At 44.9% G+C, this 21,638-nt stretch overlaps 1 protein-coding gene across 3 annotated transcripts in view; it reads right to left on the bottom strand.

Annotated features, from left to right (window-relative positions):
* The window catches only part of KIAA0586 (KIAA0586 ortholog), an 813,007-nt gene that overhangs the window by 316,075 nt on the left and 475,294 nt on the right, over positions 1 to 21,638 (bottom strand). For all 3 annotated transcript variants that reach the window (XM_078660379.1, XM_078660377.1, XM_078660378.1), the window contains exon 20: positions 9,769 to 9,887. In XM_078660379.1, coding sequence (XP_078516505.1) covers positions 9,769 to 9,887 — 119 coding nt within the window. The remainder of the gene's footprint in view (positions 1 to 9,768; positions 9,888 to 21,638) is intronic.

Below are 21,638 nucleotides of genomic sequence, written 5' to 3'. Positions count from 1 at the left end.
TTTGGCCATCCGGGCATGAAATAACAAATATAGCTCTGCTGGCAACCTATAAGAACTAGACGACATGGTGAAATCAGCTCAAGGAGGAAGACAGAAGGATTAGTTACTTACCTGTAATCCTAGTTCTCTTTCAGGGGTATACTCATTAAAGTCATAAGCACTGAATAATCTCCGCCCGTGAGCGGGAACCCGGAACATATAACAATATACATATATATGTGTAAATATACAATAATTAGTACATAGTACTAAACCAAAATATACACATATACATGTATAAACCCATAATATGCAGCCCAACATAGTATAGGCTAATAAAAACCTTATTACACACTTTCTGCAGTATGAAAATACTCCATACATCAATGCAATAAAAAGGCTAGAGCCTAGAAATGCATTTCATAACATAAATACCCTTTATTTTCATCAAAGAATCTGTTGTAAAAGGCAATTAGCCTAACAAGGCTGCATATGAATAAATGTCTGTGTACAGAAAATCAGACTGGCACCTCGCCTTTAAGGCCCCAGAGAATCTGAGCACTTTGCCTTTAAGGCCTCCAGGAGCAACCCTGCTCCCATCATGCACCACAGGTGACAGTTAGGTCAGTTCTTTTGTACGGTACAGTAAACTTTAGCAGGAATCTGCACTTAAATACTTCATAATACATATTGAAAACACCTCAATGCTACTGTTTGCCCGGGGAGGCGGGAGGGTGCTTATGACTTTAATGAGTATACCCCTGAAAGAGAACTAGGATTACAAGTAAGTAACTAATCCTTCTCTTCCAGGGGATACTCATTAATAGTCATAAGCACTGAATAGAGTAGCAAGCTCATACCCACAAGACGCGGGCGAACAGAAAAGAGCATAGCAACAGCTTTAACACAGTGTTCAGCTAGAACTAGCAAATACATTTCTGAGAGATGCTTGACCAACTTGCGCATCAGCCTGTGTGTCTGAATCAAGACAATAATGGCATGTAAACGTGTGCACTGATCGCCACGTTGCTGCTTTACATATCTCTGACATAGACACATTCCTAAGAAGAGCTGTGGTAGAAGCTTTTCCTCTCGTAGAATGAGCTTTAGGTCTTCCTGATAAAGACCTATGTGCTAGCTGATAAGCCAGAAGAATACATGACACAATCCATCTAGAGATGGATCTCTTGGATGCTGCCAAACCAGTGTTAGTAGGACCATAATTGATAAATAAGCGGTCTGTCTTTCTTAAAGCTTTTGTCCTGTCTAAGTAAAACTTTAAGACTCTCTTCAGATCCAAAGAATGCAGAGCCCTCTCAGCAGAACTAGAAGGCTTTGGGAAAAAAGTAGGCAATGTTATGGTTTGGTTAATATGAAAATCCGACACTATCTTGGGAAGGAAAGCAGGATGCGTCCTGAGTACCACGCAATTTGCATGGAAGACAGTGAACGGTTCTTTACAACACAGAGCCTGAATCTCGCTAACTCTACGAGCAGAAGTAATGGCTACAAGGAACGCCACCTTCCAAGTTAAGCGTTGCAAAGAAGCTTTATGTATAGGCTCAAAAGGAGCACCCATTAACTTGGTTAACACCACATTAAGCTCCCAAGGTGGAGAAGGAGATCTGACTGGTGGATACACCTTCCGTAAACCCTCCAGAAAATCCTTCACCACAGGCATCCTAAAAAAGGATGTCTGAGTGGGCGATTTTCTGTAGGCTGTGATTGCAGTAAGATGGACTTTAATGGAATTAAACTGCAGGCCAGATCTTGCGAGGTATAACAGATAAGGTAAAATCACCTGTTCCTGACCATGAATAGGGTCAAGATCATTATTTTGACACCATAGGAAAAAACTTTTCCACTTGAATCCATAGGATTTCCTTGTAGAAGTTTTTTTTGCCTCCTTTAGAATGTGAATACAATCCGGATTCAGCTGCAAGTGTCCATATTGGACGACTTCAGGAGCCATGCTGCCAGGCGTAAAGATGACAGATTGGGATGAAACACTCGTCCCTTCTGCTTGGACAGAAGATCTGGGCGACATGGCAACCTCCTGTGTGGCACTTCCGACAACTGAAGGAGATCTGGGAACCACCACTGGCGATGCCACTCGGGAGCAATCAGAATCATCCTGGAGTTGGTCTTGTACATTCGGTTGATTACTGTCGGTATCAACGGCGTTGGTGGAAAAGCGTACAGTAAGTTCTGATACCAGTCTATCAAAAGGGCATTCCCTTGCGACCCTTTCTGGGGAAATCTGGACGCGAAGACGGGGTATTTTGAGTTTGCCGCGTCTGCGAACAGATCGATATCTGGTGTTCCCCATGACTGGAAAATACTGTGCACGACTTCTTCGTTGAGCACCCAATCGTGAGCTTCGACGAAGTCTCTGCTGAGATCGTCCGCCTGCGAATTGAGAGACCCTGGTAGGTGGACAGCTGTTATTGACAAGTCTCTTGCTAGCAACCAATTCCAGATGGTCTGGGCTTCTAAGGACAGAGTCGTGGATCTGGTACCCCCTGCTTGTTTAGATAATACATTGTTGTTGTATTGTCTGTCTGCACCAGGAGGGACCGAGTTTGTAGAGATGGAGCCAGAGACTTTAGAGCAAGATGGACAGCCCTGAGTTCGAGCAGGTTGATGTGATATCCTTTCTCGAAATCTGACCATAGCCCTTGTACCTGCAGAGGGCCCATATGAGCACCCCAGCCTTGGAGTGAGGCGTCCGTGATCAGAGTCTGCGTCGGAGGGTCCTGATGAAAAGGCACTCCTCTCATCAAGTGTGTTCTCTTCATCCACCACCTGATGGAATCTTTGGCAGACTGGTGGAGACAAATCCGATCCTCCCAGCATCCCGTCCTCTGCTTCCACTGATCTTCTAGGCACTGCTGCAGAGGACGCATGTGCAATCTTGCGTTTGGAACAATGAAGATGCAAGAGGCCATGGACCCCAGGAGAGAGGACACTTGCCGAACTGTCGGGTAATTGGTCTGAAGAAGAATATGACCTTTGGACTTGATCGATAACCACCTCTCCTCCGAAGGACACACGTTTTCTCTTTCTGTGTCCAGCAGGGCCCCCAGATAATGGATCCGCTGTGTCGGATTCATGATAGATTTCTGGAAGTTGACTTGAAGACCCAGGCCTGCGCATGAGGTGGAGGCATATCGACAGATGCTCCTCCAAGAGAGATGGGGACGAACTCTTCAGAAGCCAGTCGTCTAAGTACGGATATATGAAAATCCTTTTCCTTCGAAGAAAGGCCGGAATTACCGCCATACATTTGGAAAATTTTCTGGGCGCTGATTTCAGGCCGAATGGAAGCCCTGCATACTGGTAGTGATGAGCAGACACTTGAAACCTGAGAAATTTGCGATGTTTCTTGGAAATGGGAACATGAAAATAGGCATCTTTCATGTCGATGGAGCACTTCCAGTCCCCCTGATGTAACTGGGGGAAGATCTGATGGAGCGCTAGCATCCGAAACTTCTCTTTCTGAATGTACTTGTTTAAAAGCCTTAGGTCCAGAATAGGCCTGAACTCTGCGTTTGGACCCTTCTTCCTCACTAGGAAAAACCGTGAATACAAGCCTTGATTTCTCTGCTGAAGAGGAACCTTCTCTATGGCTTTCTTTCCTAGAAGTATACTTGCTTCTTTTTGTAAAAGCTTCACATTCCAATGTAACATTTTCTTTGGAGGAATGAGAGGAGGCAGCTTTTTGAAACGGAGATGGTAACCGTTCTGAACGATACCAATCACCCACTTGTCCTTTGTCAGGTGCTTCCACTCGTTTAAGAATGACACAATGCTTCCTCCTACCGGAGTGGTCCACGGCTGAGGAGGAAGACTCCCTTCATTGTTTTTGAGGTTGTTTGGCAGCAGCAAACTGCTGCCTATTTCCTCCTCTACCTCGTCCAGGGCGACGCTGTTGGAACTGCGATCTCTGTTGGTTCTGGCCCTGGTTTTGCGAGGACCAACTTGTTTGCTGATTCTTTTGTTGAAAAGGCCTCTTGCCGTAGGGACGAAAAGTTCCTCGATGTTTAAATTCTCTTTTCTTCTCTAGGCCTACAGCCTTCAGAGTATCCAACTCCACCTTCATTTTTGCCATCTCGTCGTCTGCATGAAACCCAAACAATGTAGACCCATTGAACGGCAAGTTGACCATTTTCCTCTGGGCTTCAGGTTTTAGTCCAGTAAGACGCAGCCAAGCTGAACGCCTAGAACAAATCCCATGCGCATAACCATGCGCTGCAAGATCCGCAGAGTCGGCAGCTGCACTAATACTTTGATTAGCAACCAAACCTCCTTCGCCTACAATCTCCAGGAAGTCTTTTTGATCTTTTTTTGGAAGCTTGTCTGCAAACCGAGCCACAGAGTCCCACAAAAGACGATCATAACGGCCCAGTAAGGCTGCTGCACTGGCCACTCTCATCACCGACCCAGCAGTGTTACACATCCTCCGACCTAAGGAATCCATGCTCTTACTGTCCTTCTCAGGTGGAGCAGAGGAAACAGAAGTTGCAGAATGCACCTTCCTGGCTGCCGCCACTATAAGAGAGTCTGGAGGCGGATCAGAACGTAAGAAGAAAGGATCTTGGGCAGGAGCCTTATATTTCTTCGCAATTCTAGAAGGGCCTGAGCCCACCGTGGCTGGAGTCAAGAAAGTTTTCATAGCAGGCTCCAACAAACCAGGAACCAAAGGTAGAAGAGGTCTAGCAGAAGTCTTGTGATGCAAAGTCTCAAAAATGACCGAAGATGTCACTTGGGGAACTGCCATCACAATATTGAACTTATTTGCTCCACGACATAACACGTCGTTGAAGGTGCCTAAGTCATCCACTGGGGATACCCTCGAAGGAGGACTTGACGATATAGTAGGAGAATAGTCTCTATACGAACTTCTATTCGGAGATGACGATGAGGAAGATGATGTAGGAGACCTATTCCGTCTTTCAGGAGTAACAGACTTCTGCCGTCTGCGTTCTCTAGAGCGAGATCTTCCTCTTACTGGAGACCTAGAACGTGACCTCCTAGGAACCACAACCTCCTGAGTATCCGCAACTCTCATACTAGTTAGTTTAACGGTCGGTTGCATCTTCCAGTGTCTTAGGCTTCCCAACCATCTCGGTGACATGTTAATCGGCTGTGCTACACGCTCAGGAGAGCCCTCCGGCGAAATTTGCACAATCTGAATTCCCAGTGAGGATTTGGAAGACCTTGAAGAGCTACTCCGCTCAGATCGTGGTGAGCCATATGGAGTTTGATCTCTGGGAACTAGTTGCCTTTCCTGTGACCCTGACTGCCTTGAAGTCGAACCAGAATGAGCAACCACCGAAGAATCCTGGTGCGCAACTTTTTCCTGCTGGTCTTGAGGTGTAGAGGCCACCAAAGGCAGTGGAATCACTTCAGACCTCGACAAAGACCTATGGGAGGTCCGAGAGGCTGATCTTGAATGTCTCGATGCCGACCTTTCAGCAGGTGGGGGAGACTTAGCCACTGATACTCTCTCTTCATGCCTCAAGCCTGAAGCATGCCTAGACTTCGAGCTACGTCTTGATGGAGACTCCAATCTCCTCTTCTTTTCATGTCTGGACGTCGCAACATCCTTCGACGTCGATGTCATGCCCCGAGTTTCTCGATGTACTTCCCCTTTAAGATTCACACTACAAATCATCACAGAACCCTGGGAGCGACGCTTTACGTTCTAGCGTCAAGCTCCGTTGCTCCAAGCTCCGCCCTGTTCCTGTTTCCAGTATTCGGATCTCGACTGTCCGTTCGGTTTCTGAGCAGATTCCTCTGTCCTTTTGTGACTTGCCATTTGTATTCGCGTCTGGCTCTCAGTCGTTTCGGTGCCTATATTTGCACCTCCTACCTCCGCTCCTATCCTTTGCTCCGCCCGACGGCCGGGATTGTTTCTCCGCCGTCCGGCCGGGCACTGTGTTTTCCCTGCCCTCGATCCTCTCCCCTGCTCCGCCTGTCAGCCGGGATTGTTTCTCCGCTGACCGGCCGGGCGCTGTTGTTCTTTCTTCCACTCCTATCCTTTGCTCCGCCCGACGGCCGGGATTGTTTCTCCGTCGTCCAGCCGGGCATTGTGCTTTCCCTGCCCTCGCTCCTGTCCCCTGCTCTGCCTGACGGCCGGGATTGGTTCTCCGCCATTAGGCCGGGTGGTGTGTGTTACCCCTTCCCTTTTAGGTATTTAGGTATATTTTCATTGTTTGGCATATTTACACACCTCCTCTGGTTGGGCTTGTGCTCCACCTTTTTTTGCTTAGCCCCCTTATTTCGTCCCTTCCTACTTGGCTGTATGTTGGCTGGCCCTTTCACCATCCATTATCCGGTGCCAACATTCTTCAGTGTTTTGGGGATACTTGTGTGGACTCCAACCGAGGTGTAGGATTCCAGATACTTCATATAGAAGAAATACGGTAACAGCGCTGTGCGCTGCCCACTTACTTAATTACCGTGTTGTTGATAATTATAGAGTCTAACTTATGTGTTTCATATTGTAGATGTTAGCACACATTAGTGGAGTGGCATTGGAATACTGTCAAGGGTATTGTTGGATTACTACATTCATTGGACAGTCTTGTACATCAATCCAAGTAAGAACATTGTGTTTAGGTGCTTACATCACGAGCGTTTATTTGTAATGAGTTGTCAATAATTATATTCTATCAATCCACCTATAGTTTATGAAGACTTCCACATCTCCCATCTCTCTGTTCTGGGGCATAGACAAAACATTGATGGTATGTACTGTTGATACAGAGTGACTTCAGAGCTACATGAGTATAAGTCGCTTGTGTTCCATAACGTGTACATTTATTTCAGCTCTACAACCACCAGACCTTCCATACAGTGTGTTGCAGGACCAAACCGAAGATTACAGTCAAGTTTTCTTTGTACCTCCCCAACCTTTCCTTGTTTTGTCTCCCTGTTTTCCCTTGGCGAGCCTCTCGATACTCTAGTGTTTGACAGAGTCGGAAGGCACCAGGGGAAGGCTGCGGAATTATCTTCGGATTCCTGACGCTCCTGCAGAACCTGCCTGGAAATCATTACAGTCGATCTCACTTTCTTTGTCAACGTCACTTTTCTCTTTAACATCTTTCGTCTTTCCTTCGACGGCGACCGTTCCTTCGACATCGACCGTCGTCTCTCCTTCGACCTTGATCGTCGTTTCTCCTTCGACGTCGACCTTCCTTCGACGTCGAGTGCCGCTTCTCCTTCGACGTCGAGCGCTTCTCCTTCGACGTCGGGCGCTGCTTATCCTTCTACATCGAATGCTGTCTCTCTTTCGACGTCGAGTGATGTTTCTCCTTCGACGTCGAACTCCGTACCCCCGACGTCGTCCTTACCGCAACAGACACCAGATGTCTTGACATAGAGAGACTCTTCGACGGCGACTGCATCGGCGTCGACTTCTGCCTCGCCGGTGATGTCCTCGACGCCGATGGAGCTTTGTCTTACCTCAGCGTCGATAAGCCTGAAGGAGATCTCGACGCTGAACTAACCTTCTTCGACGTCGACGCTTCCTGAAGACACTTTTTCTTGGCTGAAGCTTCAGGAGACGCAGATCTTCGACGATTTTCACGAGAAGAAGGCCTTCCAAATGAAATCAAGCTTTTAGGCCCCTTTCCTTCTCTCTCCAAACGACCTAGAAGCCGCATCTTCTCCCTTTCCCTCAAAGTCCTGCTGGAAAGGTTAAGGCAATGATAGCAATCTTCAACCTTATGAGAAGAAGGAAGACAAACCACACAAACAGCGTGTGGATCAGTCTTTGACATTTTCTTCCCACAGGAAGGACATTTATGAAACAAAGGTGGCATAAGTGACTAAAAAACTCCATCAGTTTAGTCAGAAAATAAAAGCAAACCACCACTAGAACTATATCTTGTCAAAAAAGACAGGAAAAAAACTAATTTTGACTGAAAAAAGTCAAATTTAGTCCAGCTCAAGTTCCAGGTTCCTCACAGAACAAGCCGGAAAAAAGAACTGACCTAACTGTCCCCTGTGGTGCATGATGGGAGCAGGGTTGCTCCTGGAGGCCTTAAAGGCAAAGTGCTCAGATTCTCTGGGGCCTTAAACGCGAGGTGCCAGTCTGATTTTCTGTACACAGACATTTATTCATATGCAGCCTTGTTAGGCTAATTGCCTTTTACAACAGATTCTTTGATGAAAATAAAGGGTATTTATGTTATGAAATGCATTTCTAGGTTCTAGCCTTTTTATTGCATTGATGTATGGAGTATTTTCATACTGCAGAAAGTGTGTAATACGGTTTTTATTAGCTTATACAGTATGTTGGGCTGCATATTATGGGTTTATACATGTATATGTGTATATTTTGGTTTAGTACTATGTACTAATTATTGTATATTTACACATATATATGTATATTGTTATATGTTCCGGGTTCCCGCTCACGGGCGGAGATTATTCAGTGCTTATGACTATTAATGAGTATCCCCTGGAAGAGAACAAGCAGTTAACAGTTCAACTATTGTGAACCAGATCTGAAAGGAATAAACATTACATGAACTACATCAACCATCTCGTGACATCTGCTTTCGCTTAGTACAAAGCTTCATGACACACAAGAGCTACCTCAACTTTCACAAGCACTACCTGCTCCAGCAGGTTCTGGGTAGATGACCCACGCAAATGTTATGTTTGTTGTATAATATATTCCCCTCTGTTGCTCCATAGAGGACCCATCAGAGCTAAGGCTGGCTGTATGGTGTCTATTTCTTTGCGTTGCTCCACTGCTACTCATGTAAGGATGTTTCAGATCATGTACTAAGGATGGTAAAATAACTTACCATTCCCATTGGTTGCCGCCTGCCAGACCAAGTACTATGTATTGTTGAACAACTACCAATTCCCACTGGTTGCTGCCTGCCACTCTTGAGTAGACTCCTCAGCACATATACCATCGCTGGTTGCTTAATATCCATTACTGTGGGCTGCTCATTTGCAGCTCCTGGGAGGACTTTAGAAAATATACTATAATTGATATAAAATTGCTTCTGTAAGCTCTACAATGCAGATCACCCCAAAGATGGTAGGCACCCACATGATCAACCGCATACATTCTCACACCTTTCTCCTACACACAAGCATATGCACAGCTATATGTTTGATGAGACACAGTTTGAGCAGTGTCTGTGTCTCACAAGCAAGACACCGAAACACTTCCACATACGACAAAGTGAAGTCACAGACTTTTTATAGTATATAATGGTTACACACCCTATGTCTCACTCCTTTTTGCTTCAATTCAGATCAAGGCTCCGCCACAAAACACAATTCGGGCACAAATCAGTCACAAACTCCTCTTTTGGCAGCACTCACAAAGGAGTAGCATGCTAACTGTCTTCAAATGTGCTTCAGTGCCTCTCTAAGCTATGAAGTGCTATATAAATGCAGCTAAAATACAATTAAATACAACATGCCCCAGAAAATACTACAAAACAGAATGACAACTAGTTGCAATCTAACTTGGATGAAGATAGGGAAGCCCCACATGTTTAATTTTTTGTCAGTCTCCCTTGTTCCTTCTCATAGTATTATATAGTGCTTTGAGGATCTCCTGAAATTGTTCCTTTCTGCATGCCAAAATTATCAGAAATAAAATTGAAATTATGTTATTTGCATCTTATCTTGAAGATATCTGTATTATGTGTTTTACATCAATGATGTTGTAAAATTCTTGCAGGTTCATATGCATAGAGATAGCCATACAGGAAATCGCGGCGCACAACATGCGTGATATTATTTGACACCCACCTATGTCTGAGGATACACCAGCACTCTCTTCACTATCAGATTCACTAACATTAGGCACTGTTTCTCGCTGAGCTGGGTACATTTCACTGATGATCCTTGCCATTATTTCTTGTTCCACCCTGTTAGGAAAGGCAATGCATTTTTAAGATTCAAAACTTATGTGTTATCCTGTAACAAAGTGTAATGCAATTCATGGCAAATATAGTACTTGAAACTTTTTTTGAGGTGCAAGCGAGACAGTTTTCCTTTCTTGAATGGAACTTGACACAAAGATTGGGCAGTTCAAAAAGGGAACACCCCAAAACAGAACTCTAGTTTGAGATACATATCTTCAGTATACCTAGTAGGATGTAGGAGACAGTATGTAATAGCAGCAAAGTGGATGTCCAACAAGAGACCACATTTGGCTTAGAAGTGACAATGTGTTATTAGAATAAAGGAAGCCTAACTTAAAGAGGTACATTCTTAATTTGTGTAGATGTGAACAAAACAATGTGAATTTATATGTTGAATATTTACCAACAATCGTCCTGAGGAAAGTGGTCAACAACAAGATATATCACAGAATATTGCGAACTTATTTCTATTTCACATTGTGTGTTTGAAATACAGAAATATGACCTAGTCAACCTTTTTTTTAATGAGAAACAAGAGGTTACTAAACCTATAAGCAGTATGTTGGTTGTTTTTCAATCTTCCGGATATTTTTACGTGTGTTTATTGTCATACATATCATTTGATGAACAATAAATTGTATATGTGTGTAATGTTTTTTAATTCTTTGCACAGCCGCCACCGTAGCTTGATTCTATTTTATTATTTACTAAGTGGACTTTTTTTAATTGTCTTTTAGATGATCATGTTTTCTTGGTTCTTAGGGGTACCTCTCAATTTTATTAGTTAAATGTCGCAGCAGTAGAAAGGCTCCAGCTGGGGATATATAGAGTTCCTGGGGAGAGGCAACACTGAGGCCTTAGTGAGACTCCACATCATGAGGATTTTCCTGTCTGCAGCAGTGGCACTAGGAATGGCTGAAGGAGCAGGTGCCTGATGAGATGCAGATGGTACAGCAGGTGTTGGCTGATCACTCTATCCAACGTGAAGCAGCAACGGTCCAGGGAGATGAGAAACTGAGGCGGTCTTAAGCATGAAGAGTCAAGTGTGCCGCAGAGTATGCAGAATGCCCTGCAGAGGCAAGGACTAGAGGCTGCTCCCCATACGGGTCAGGGTGGGGAGTTTCTCTTCCAATAAGTCACTGAGAGAGACTAAAAGTAAGTGGAGCCAAAGAGAACCAGGAATTTTCACCCCAAATATAGGTGGCTATAAGGAGCGAGACCAAATCTTGCTACATACCATTGGTGATTCAAGGGGAGGAGATGTTCATGACTATAATTAAGGGCTTATTGTTGTCAACCCAACACATTGAAAACATGAATTTCCATGGAGGATGCAATGGAGGGATTTATGTGTCTTATTATGAAGACTGAAACCGAGGCAGATCAGCTAGACAAGCAGGAAAGGGAAGTGATGTATTTGATAAGGACGCTTCAGTCTGCCTCTATGGACACAGAAATGTTGAAGCAAGGCACAATTGCCTTGTTGTCACTTCTGGAATACAATGAAAATACTGCAAGGGCTTCCCGAATCAGGATGCTCCAGCGCACCTTTTCTGCTGAGAAGATGGACATAAAAGTAGCTATTCAGAACTTGCATATGTCAGAAGTACTCAGCAATGGTTCTACAAAGGCTCTGTTGAAGTGCTGTACGTAACACAATCGCCCACGATGTGCATCCCAGGCACTCCCAACAGCGACGGCACCCTTCTAGTCGATCTGGCCTCTCCTACCTAGCATAAGTTACACACCAGAGCAGCATCACAAAAGGCAGATCCAACATTGGATGGTCATTATCCACTCGTTCTCAGATATATCCTGCACGATTCAACATCAGAGGCAGGAACTACTGGTGGTGAAAAACAAACTTACGGGGAAAGATTTTGAAATATCAACGTGGTTCCCTGCAAGATGGAAGACTGGGCATTAGGAAAGTGACTACTGCAGTTTTCACCTGGAAACACGCTGAAGAGTATGAAGTCTACTCCGGGGCCCCCACAGATCCTTGCCCCCACCACATCTACCACAGAGCTGCTGACATCATCGCCCGAGCTCCGACGAATCATCAATCGCTCCTTCAAGACCGCCTCCTTTCCAGACGACTGGAAACAAGCAGAGATCAACCCTCTCCTGAAAAAACCCTCAGCAAACCCCACTGACATCAAGAACTTCAGACCGATCAGTCAGCTTGCCTCCTTCATACAAGAAAACAACATCTCAACTCCTCCCAATCAAGCTTCAGGACTGAAACCACCCTTCTATCTGTGACAGACAACATCTACTCCCTCCTCGATAGAGGAGAGACTGTAGCCCTTACCTGTTAGTCGCTGCTACGCCGCCACCGCCAGGAGTCATTTTGGGGCAAACAGGCACCTGGTTGAAAGCCGCCACCGCCGAGAGTCATCTTCTTCCACGACCACACGCGCCGCCGCTCCGGGACTTCAATTCCCGGCAGCCTACGCGGCGGCGCGCCTACCAACGACGCGAGGGCGCCAGGAGGAGGCGCAATAAAGCGCCTCAGTTACCGGCGGAGCGGGGGACACAGAGAAGCACTTACCTGTTAGTCGCTGCTACGCCGCCACCGCCAGGAGTCATTTTGGGGCAAACAGGCACCTGGTTGAAAGCCGCCACCGCCGAGAGTCATCTTCTTCCACGACCACACGCGCCGCCGCTCCGGGACTTCAATTCCCGGCAGCCTACGCGGCGGCGCGCCTACCAACGACGCGAGGGCGCCAGGAGGAGGCGCAATAAAGCGCCTCAGTTACCGGCGGAGCGGGGGACACAGAGAAGCACTTACCTGTTAGTCGGTGCTACGCCGCCACCGCCAGGAGTCATTTTGGGGCAAACAGGCACCTGGTTGAAAGCCGCCACCGCCGAGAGTCATCTTCTTCCACGACCACACGCGCCGCCGCTCCGGGACTTCAATTCCCGGCAGCCTACGCGGCGGCGCGCCTACCAACGACGCGAGGGCGCCAGGAGGAGGCGCAATAAAGCGCCTCAGTTACCCGCAGCGCGGGACGCGAGCGGGACGCCCGGGGCTAAGCCCGGGCAAAGGGCGGGCCCTCTACGGCCCTCATCGGCAGGAGGAGGCAGGGGCAGGGCGCAACCCCCTGGTTCATCAGAGACGTGCCTACAAGTAAGACTCTGTTGCTGTGTTGTTTGTCAACCGTGTGATATATAGATGACGACTAAAAAGAAACCTGCTGCTCTGCCCGCAAATACCATGGATAATTATGTTGTGCAAACAGTAAAGAAAATAAATGAACAAAGGAGGGAATCACTTGGCCTAAGCCAGTCACCAGATTTGCGCAGGTTAAGCCCTACTTTACCTCTGTCAGCTGAGGATAGCCCCTTCGTGTTGGTGGAAACTAGGGTCTCACCAAATGTATCACCTATGATTGAGACTGACAGCCAGCCATTGATCACGCTAGCATCCCCTGTTATTCTGGATGTAGACTCTGATAATGTTATTGATTCTGATCCAGAAACTGTAACTGGTCCTGTGGAGGATGATCTACCACTGATTGAGCACACACCCCGGCCTGTGCGCGCCTGTGTGAAGAATCAGCGGAAACAGGGCGGTCAAAGGTTCCTCGAGAGCTCCCCAAAAAGCAGTAGGGGAAGGGACTATAAGAAACAGAGGAGATGACGAAATGTTTACTAAACTGCTTGAGGTTGTAGAGGGTAAACTCATTGAAATTGTAAAACCTCTGATCTCTAAAATAGATAAATTGCAGGCGGAAGTAAAAAGACTTGGAGGCGTGCAAACAAAGTTGACGGAGGAAATAGGTAGTCTTAACACTTTACTATTAACAAGAAATATTACCGAAGGGGTTAATCAAGTCGGAGAAGGGACATCTGGTGTGCTGACCAATCCAGTCCATATGCCGGCCCCGAAAGTTAATCACAATATAACAACAGCAGAAGGGCGTCCGTTGATAGTAAATTTACCACAAGTACAAGTTCACGGTACAGACCCACTGCAGTTTATTGAGGAAGCCTCACCCGTTGTACTGGTGTTAGCTAACGTACCCCTGTTGGATGACGGTATTACGGAGTCATCCAGCTCTCTGAGTAGTAAGGCCCTTCACTGGCTCTCAGGTAATATGAGGTTAGCGCCTGGTGGGTTACAGCAACTGGCGCATGATATCAAAGCAGTTAAACGTGTTCCCTGGATAGGGAATCGCCCCAAAAGATTTAAAGGGGACTGTGTGGCGGTAACATTTGCACACCCCGATGTACTTCCTAATGTCCTAACACATATTCTTCCACCCCAGCGTAGAAAAGGTACGGTGGTTCCCCTAACGTTAAAATTCTTTCATGGGGAACAGCAAAATGTAACCCTACCAAAAACGCCAGCATTAGGATGGGATAACAACTTGAATATGCATAACCGCTGGGCATCCCCCCTAGTACCAAGCATGCTATTGCACAATAGATATGATGCCCTGTCTGGTCTTAATAACTGCGATTGACAAGAGGTCAGACACGAGTTTGCCGAAGTGGCTGCAGGAGTAGATTTACATCAGTCCCCAAATACTACTGGTAGTATACTGCCTAAGTATGTGGGTACATCTTGCAATACCTTAGAGGGGGCATCAACAACTTGCCTTATTGCTAGTTGGAATATAGCTGGACTAGTTTCTAAATTAGAAGTACTAGGGTGGTTAGAACTAATTAGAACATTTGATATCTTATGTTTACAAGAGACCTGGTGTCTAAATTTTAAGGGCCTTGATGGTTTTGTAGCATATGAGTTACCAGCAGTGGCAACTACCTCAGGGAGGGCCAAAGGTGGTTTGCTAATTCTGATTTCTGTGAAAACGCGAATTAGGGTGAAGGAGCATATCACTGTGGGCAATAATTCCCAACTGCTGTGGTTAGCTGATGAGGCAGACAAAAACATTCTGTTGATTAATATGTATAATAATGTTTTTGATGCCAGCAGACACACGGTTATTTTAGAATTAGACGTCGCAATCAAACAATTGATGAAAGCTTCTAATACAGTTTTTGAGTTCATATATGTTGGAGATTTTAACATTTCTGTTTGCCCTCTCTCTAACCAAAAGTTGTGTGGCATCTTGAACCGTGTTGGAGAGCCAGCTACACATTTCCAACACAATACATATGGAGAAACTCTGAACTCCTTCCTACTCGCCTACGATTTGGAGATCCTAGAGATTGAGCAGGACGAGAAGGGTGATAGTTTGCCAACCTTTGTGGGGAGAGGGGCGAACACCGTAATTGATTTTATTTGCATGTCTTCCGAATTAGCTCATTTTAGTTCTGATGTCAAGGTTGTAGACCACATGGTCAGTGATCATAACTGTCTTGTTATTGAAACTAGGTTTTGGGAAGTTTGTATAATTCCAGATAGTAGCCCTATCTTAAACATTGAGGTATATAGGCCGAATGGATTCAGAATAAGGTGGGCAGGGGATAAAGCTGAAGTAACTTCTAATTGCATTATCTCATGCTGCTTAAATGACATTACTTCAATTATTGATGAGAAACCAAATATGGAGGCCTGTATTTTTTATTTTACAAAAATCAATGTTTTTATTAGTGGTAAGTTTACTAGGTCTGCTGGAAATTTTAATAATAAAGCAAGGGGATGGTTTAATAATGCATGTACTGTGGCACTGAAGACACTAAAAAAGGCATTATCCATCAAACCTAGAGACAAAACAGTTGTAGCTAAGCTTAGATCTGACTATATTTTAGCTCTTAAGCAAAGGAAAGTTGAACTACGTGAGGAAGCTTGGGAGCGACTTGATCTAGCGGCTGTATCAAATAATTGTACTCTTTTTTGGGCAGTAGTAAACAGCCCCTTTTTAAAAGATGATAAACTTCCCGTGTTAACCTCAAACGTGGGTAAGGAATCATGGGTACAGCATTTTTCTGGCATTTTTAATCCTAATACGGTAACATTGCCGATAAGTTGCTCCTGGCCAGTACTTAACCTAGATATCACCTTACAGGAGGTCCTAAGTAGTATCAGGGCTAGTAAGGGCAGTAAGGCCCAGGGACCCGATGGTGTCCCAGTTGATGTGTACAAATTCGCACCTGAGACTTGGGGGCCAGTACTAGTCAAAGTTTTTAACGCTGCTGTTCGCTATACCATTCCCTGCACCTGGTCTGAATCTATTATAGTTCCGATTCACAAGAAAGGGGACCGAGGAAACGCTAAAAACTACCGGCCAATTTCATTGTTGGATTCGTCCGTCAAGATTATGAGCCGTGTACTCCTCGTCCGATTAGAAGAGTGGGCAGAGTCTAATCAGATAATGACAGACTGCCAATACGGGTTCAGGAAAGGAAGAGGTTGCATTGAACAATGCTTAAACCTGGAACTCCTGATAGGGAAATACACCCGAGCAAAAAATGGTTCACTCTACCTCTGTTTCGCTGATTTGAGCAGCGCTTTTGACCTGGTGGATCACGCCATACTGTGGACTACCTTGCTAGAAATGGGAGCACCTAGGGAAATTATATATTTTCTGGCCCGTTTATACGAGAGGCTTAGCTCGAGTGTCCGGTACGGGCCTTCGGGCGAATGCACAGACAAATTCAGGGTCAGGAGAGGTATCAGACAAGGGTGTGTTTTGGCACCCTTGCTTTTCACTCTGTTTATTAATGAAATAGACTCGATCCTAAAGAAGGCACCAGCGGACGCCCCTAGAGTAAACACAAGTACCATCCCCGTGTTACTCTACGCGGACGACGCTGTGTTGCTCTCTAGGACTCCCAGGGGTCTACAGCTTTTGATGGATAAATTTGTGGCCTTTATTGAAAAAAGAAAGCTGGTCATTAACAAAAGCAAGACATATGTAATGGAGTGTGGAGCTAGTAAAGTTAAAACTAAAAAGCCCTATAGGTATCTCATTGATGGCCAAGTGGTGCAGTGTGTGGACAATTTTTGCTACCTGGGGGTTAACTTTTCCAAAAATGGTCGCTGGGATGTCGAGCATAAGGTGGTGCGCGACAAAATGATCAGGAGTGCCAATGGAATATTTGCTTTTGCAAGTAAATTAGGTAGTAGAAGGCCTAAAGTAATGCTTAAGATCTTTGAAGCTAGGTGTCTATCGGCTGCCCTCTACGGAGCAGGGGTATGGGGGGTATCCAGGGTAGAATCTCTACAGGTAGAAGAGAATACATTTCTGAAAAAATTACTGTGTCTCCCGACCTCCACTGCTAATAGCTTGGTCCATAAAGAATTAGGACTACATCATCTAAATGATCTATTATTATTGAGACCTCTGATGTTGTGGCGTTCAGTCTGGATGAAAGACGAAACCTCATTTAATAGGGCCATCATTGAGGATTGTTTACGTCTAGACTATTTTCTCAAAATCCCATGGATTAAATACACAATTGAATCCTTCTCTAGTGTGTTTGGGTTTAACGTTACATTAGATCACTGTTCTGCTTCGGATCTCTCTAAAGAGAGTCTGAAAGCAATTTTCTTAAATCATTGTGCAGAAAGACGAGCCACGGATGATCTTAAACTTTCCACCTGTATACGTTATAACCATTTGAACGAATTTGTGGGCCTACACCCTTACCTCCTCCAGGTAACTAAAGGGCAACACCGGTTTGTTCTCACCAGGATGAGGATGGGTACGGTCCACCTATTGGTTGCATTCCCTGAGATTAAGATGCGCCCTACAGGTCCATGTCGGTGCGACAACATTTTAGAACAAAGCACAGAGCACTTTCTACTTATATGTAACCTGTATAGTGAATGTCGTAAATTCTTTTTAAAACCTTTATTTATTAAATTTGGAGCAAGAACCGTTAAAGCGGCAATGAAATTACTTTTTAACTTGCATCATCCTGACATCTGTTTTTATACGGCTAGTTATTTACTTAGGGCCATTAGCTATAGGAAAAGCATGATTTTTTAAAAACAAATATAAAAATTTCTTAAAACATTTTATCTATTGGAAACCTTTTTAAGTGTGTCACTTGATTTGTTATATGTATCATACTGTATTTTAGCGGATTGCGATCGTCAAGTGTATTTTTCTTTTAACATGTATTGTATGTATGTACTTTTATGGACATGATTTACATGTTTCCGAATAAAGTTTTGAATTGAATTGACTGTAGCCCTCATCCTCCTGGACCTCTCTAGAGCCTTTGAAACAGTCTCCCAACGTACCCTAGCCCGCAGACTCCATGACGCAGGAACCCGAGACAAGGCCCTCGACTGCATCCGCTTATCCCTCTCAGGCAGAACGTAGCGGGTCAGACTCCCACCCTTCCTCTCAGATCCCACACCGACCACCTACGGAGTCCCCCAAGGATTCTCCATCAGTCCACACCCTGTTTAACATCTACATGGCCTCTCTTGCACAAATCGTCAGATCCCACGGAATCAACATCGTATTGTACACAGACGACACCCAACTCATCCTCTCCCTATCCAACAAACCCAACATCTCCAAACACAACTTTCAAGAAGGAATGGAAGCAGTCTCCCAGTGGATGAAGAACAGCTGCCTACAACTAAACACAGACAAAACCGACGTTCTCATCATGGGCCCACACCTAGACGCCTGGAACAACACTTGGAGCCGCCCACCCTAGGGACCCCACCCTCCCCCACTGACCACGCACGCAACCCCAGAATCATCTTGGACTCTGAACTCAAAATGGACCTGTTTCCACACCCTCCGTCTCCTACGAACGACCTTCAACTGGATTCTCCAGGAAAACGGTCACCCACGCCATTAGCAGCAGACTGGACTTCGGCAATGCACCCTAACATGCCACTGCCACATCACCCAACACCTTCCGACACTACACAGGCTCCCTGTCGAGAAGAGAATCCCCTTCAAGCTTCTCACCCATGCCCACAAAGCCCTCCACAACACTAGATCCGTCTACATAAACCACTGCCTCACGTTCCACATACCCCAAAGATCCCTCGCCTTCCTCGCAGCCAGGGCATGGAACACCCTCCTTCTCCACCACCGACAGACACCAACACTCTCCAAGTTCTTAAGGGACCTCAAGACCTGGCTATTCGACAAATCACCAAGATTACTCAGGAGCTGCGCGACCCACCTTCTCTCTCCCCCCCTCCCTCCACCCCCTTCCCCCCCCCTCCCCCCCTCCCCAGCGCCTTTTGACCCTTGTGGGTGAGTAGTTGCGCTTAACAAACCTTTGATTGATTGATTGATTGAATGCGTGCGAGTTCTTGGAGGCACAAATGGCAAACAGGATGAAACACAGAGGCATGGATCAGCACAGTGTTGGAAAGTAAGCCATTTTAAGACCTGGAAGTCCCACTTCAGTACTGATTTAGGAAAACTGGTCCAGAAGAGAAGTTGTGAGATACTGTGCTATCTCAAGGAAGTAAATTAGTTAGTAGCATGGTATGATCACGAGAAATAAGAAATTGTTATTTCCTGTGGGGACAGATTTGTTTCCACAGGTCCAAAGTATGACCTTGGTTATTAATAACCTAAATATCTCAGTGGGATCCTCAGATGCTACGCCTTGGGTATAGAATAGCTAATCCGCAAGAAAAATAATTTCCTTACCAAGGCGGTTTTGCCTGTACCAATTGTTTCAATCAACTATTCATAAAAAATGTTTTAAAAAGTGCTCCAGTAGCGCAATAGATATGCTTTAAAAAAAAATCTTTGCCAGGCAGGTACATTTGAAGGTGAGGGTAGGTGAAGTGGTAGTGATAGTGGAGCAACCTTTAACCTTTTGTGAATGGGAAAATATGGTGAAGTAACTCTGGGGTCAGCTGTAATATAGGCCACCTCCCCTGACCCTTTCTGTTGAGTTTGTATTTCAGATAGATGAAATATATATGTGTGTAGTACGAACCCTGCTGGGGAACAACAAATTGCTGATCAAAGTGGACAGGCCAAACATGGTTAAAAGTATTGTTTACACTAGAGTAGGTTCCTTTTGTTCGCACTGTGTAGGTTGGTAGTGCGCTTTCAAGAGACAAGTCTAATTATACTTAAATGCAGAAAGGTAGAAGTTGTGAATTTTGTGGGTATGTAGTTCAGATATTTGATGTGATGGAGAAAGGCCTTCTTTCAAGTGTCTTTTCTACTGTGCTAGCCTTCTTTTCCAGTCTGGTGATATCCTCCTGAGGTGGTTAGTTTCTTGCTCAGGTATGCCAGAATCTTGTTTCTGTATGCCTTGTAAGCGATGCAACTTGTTTTGAAGAAGGAGATGGGCTGAAGGATGCACAAGTGTAATTCCTACAGTACTATATACATGTTGCTGAACTTATTCAATTTGTTGATAAGGTAAGCTGCAGCATGTAAATTACTTTTCAAGGGTGTTAAAGTGGTTGTGGGGTGATTTTAAGCTGTGTTGCCCTTTGGGTTATGGGACGACAGAAAACAAGATAATCTGAGTCCACAGTACGTTTGTTCAGCAAAGGGACAATCTGTCCTGTTTAGAGGCCATTCAAGAAGGCTCATTGGCTAATGGAAGCATTGACTATGTTCAGGGGGAAAGTAAGCACATTTCCATCAGGAAATTTCACAATGGATAATGAGGGAATGTTATCATTGTAGAAAGCATCAGGTTCCACACTCCTGCCCCCCCCCCACATGTGTACTAACAACCCCCGTCCCATTATGCCATAAAAAGGCAATGACTTTGTTTGACAAAAAAAAATTTGTTTGACAAAAAAAAAGGCAATGACACCACCCGCTCCATCGATCCTGTTCACACATAGTCGCATAGCTCACTAACGTCCCCCACAGTTTCACCTCTATCATTGACAGTTCGCAGTTTCACATCGGTAGCTATGACTCCAATGACAGTTCAATGGGAACACATTCAGACAACACTAGACACGATAACACTGGGTAAGAATACACAAAAGCAGAATACTTATACATGCCCACCGGAGGCAAACCCAACCAGAACATGCGACGCTACCACTGAAAAGCACAAATCAGTAGGAGGGCTCCTCCCCAAAAGTCTCTCTCTAATGGTTATAATGGTTGTGAATCAGTAACAATAGGTATGCTTACGCTTACAATGACTCCGCGCCCAACTGTAATTGTGTGTCAATCCATTGTAATAATGTAAAGATGTCAATAAGTAATACGAAATGTAAAATCCCAATAAACAATTTTTAAACAAAAAAAATCATTGTTGAAAGCATCCTGCCGTTCAGTGCGTAAGAGGACACTGAAGTCTATCCACAAGGGGTGAAGTCATGGGGGGGCTGGCGGCAGAAAACTGTTTCATATGCTGTTGTGGAACCAGATTTTGTTACTCTAATCAGTGACAAAGTGATTAATGACGGTTTACCAGTTGACTGATTGTGTGAATTATTTAATACAGTGTTTGACTACTTTGAAGAATACTTTACTTCTGATAGTCGCTTCACTGACCATGTATATGTCAAAGGATGCTTCGGTGTTCAAATAAGGGATGTACTTACTACTTTAACTTTGCCATTGCATTTTCTTTTTGTCTTTCTTCCACTCCTTTTTTTTGTTTGTTTTTTACTTATACCTGCCTTTCTTGTACTGCATGTATTTCTTGCAACAGTACTGTCTTGGACTTTCTTGTAGTGCACATGCTTGCATTGCTTTCTTTCTTGCACTGGAAGCATTTACTTTTATATGTACTTTCTGCACTATATTAGACTTTGTTTGAATTCTGTCCACTTCACATTTGTACTATCTATAATGTACTCTCTTGTACTCTGTGTCGGCAATGCTTGTGGTTTAATGAACTATCTAGCACAATCCTATTTGA

The sequence above is a fragment of the Lissotriton helveticus genome, chromosome 9, assembly GCF_964261635.1.
Source record: "Lissotriton helveticus chromosome 9, aLisHel1.1, whole genome shotgun sequence".
NCBI classification, from domain to species: domain Eukaryota; kingdom Metazoa; phylum Chordata; class Amphibia; order Caudata; family Salamandridae; genus Lissotriton; species Lissotriton helveticus.
Note: the sequence above shows the minus strand (reverse complement) of the source record. Positions and strands in the feature narration are given on the sequence as shown.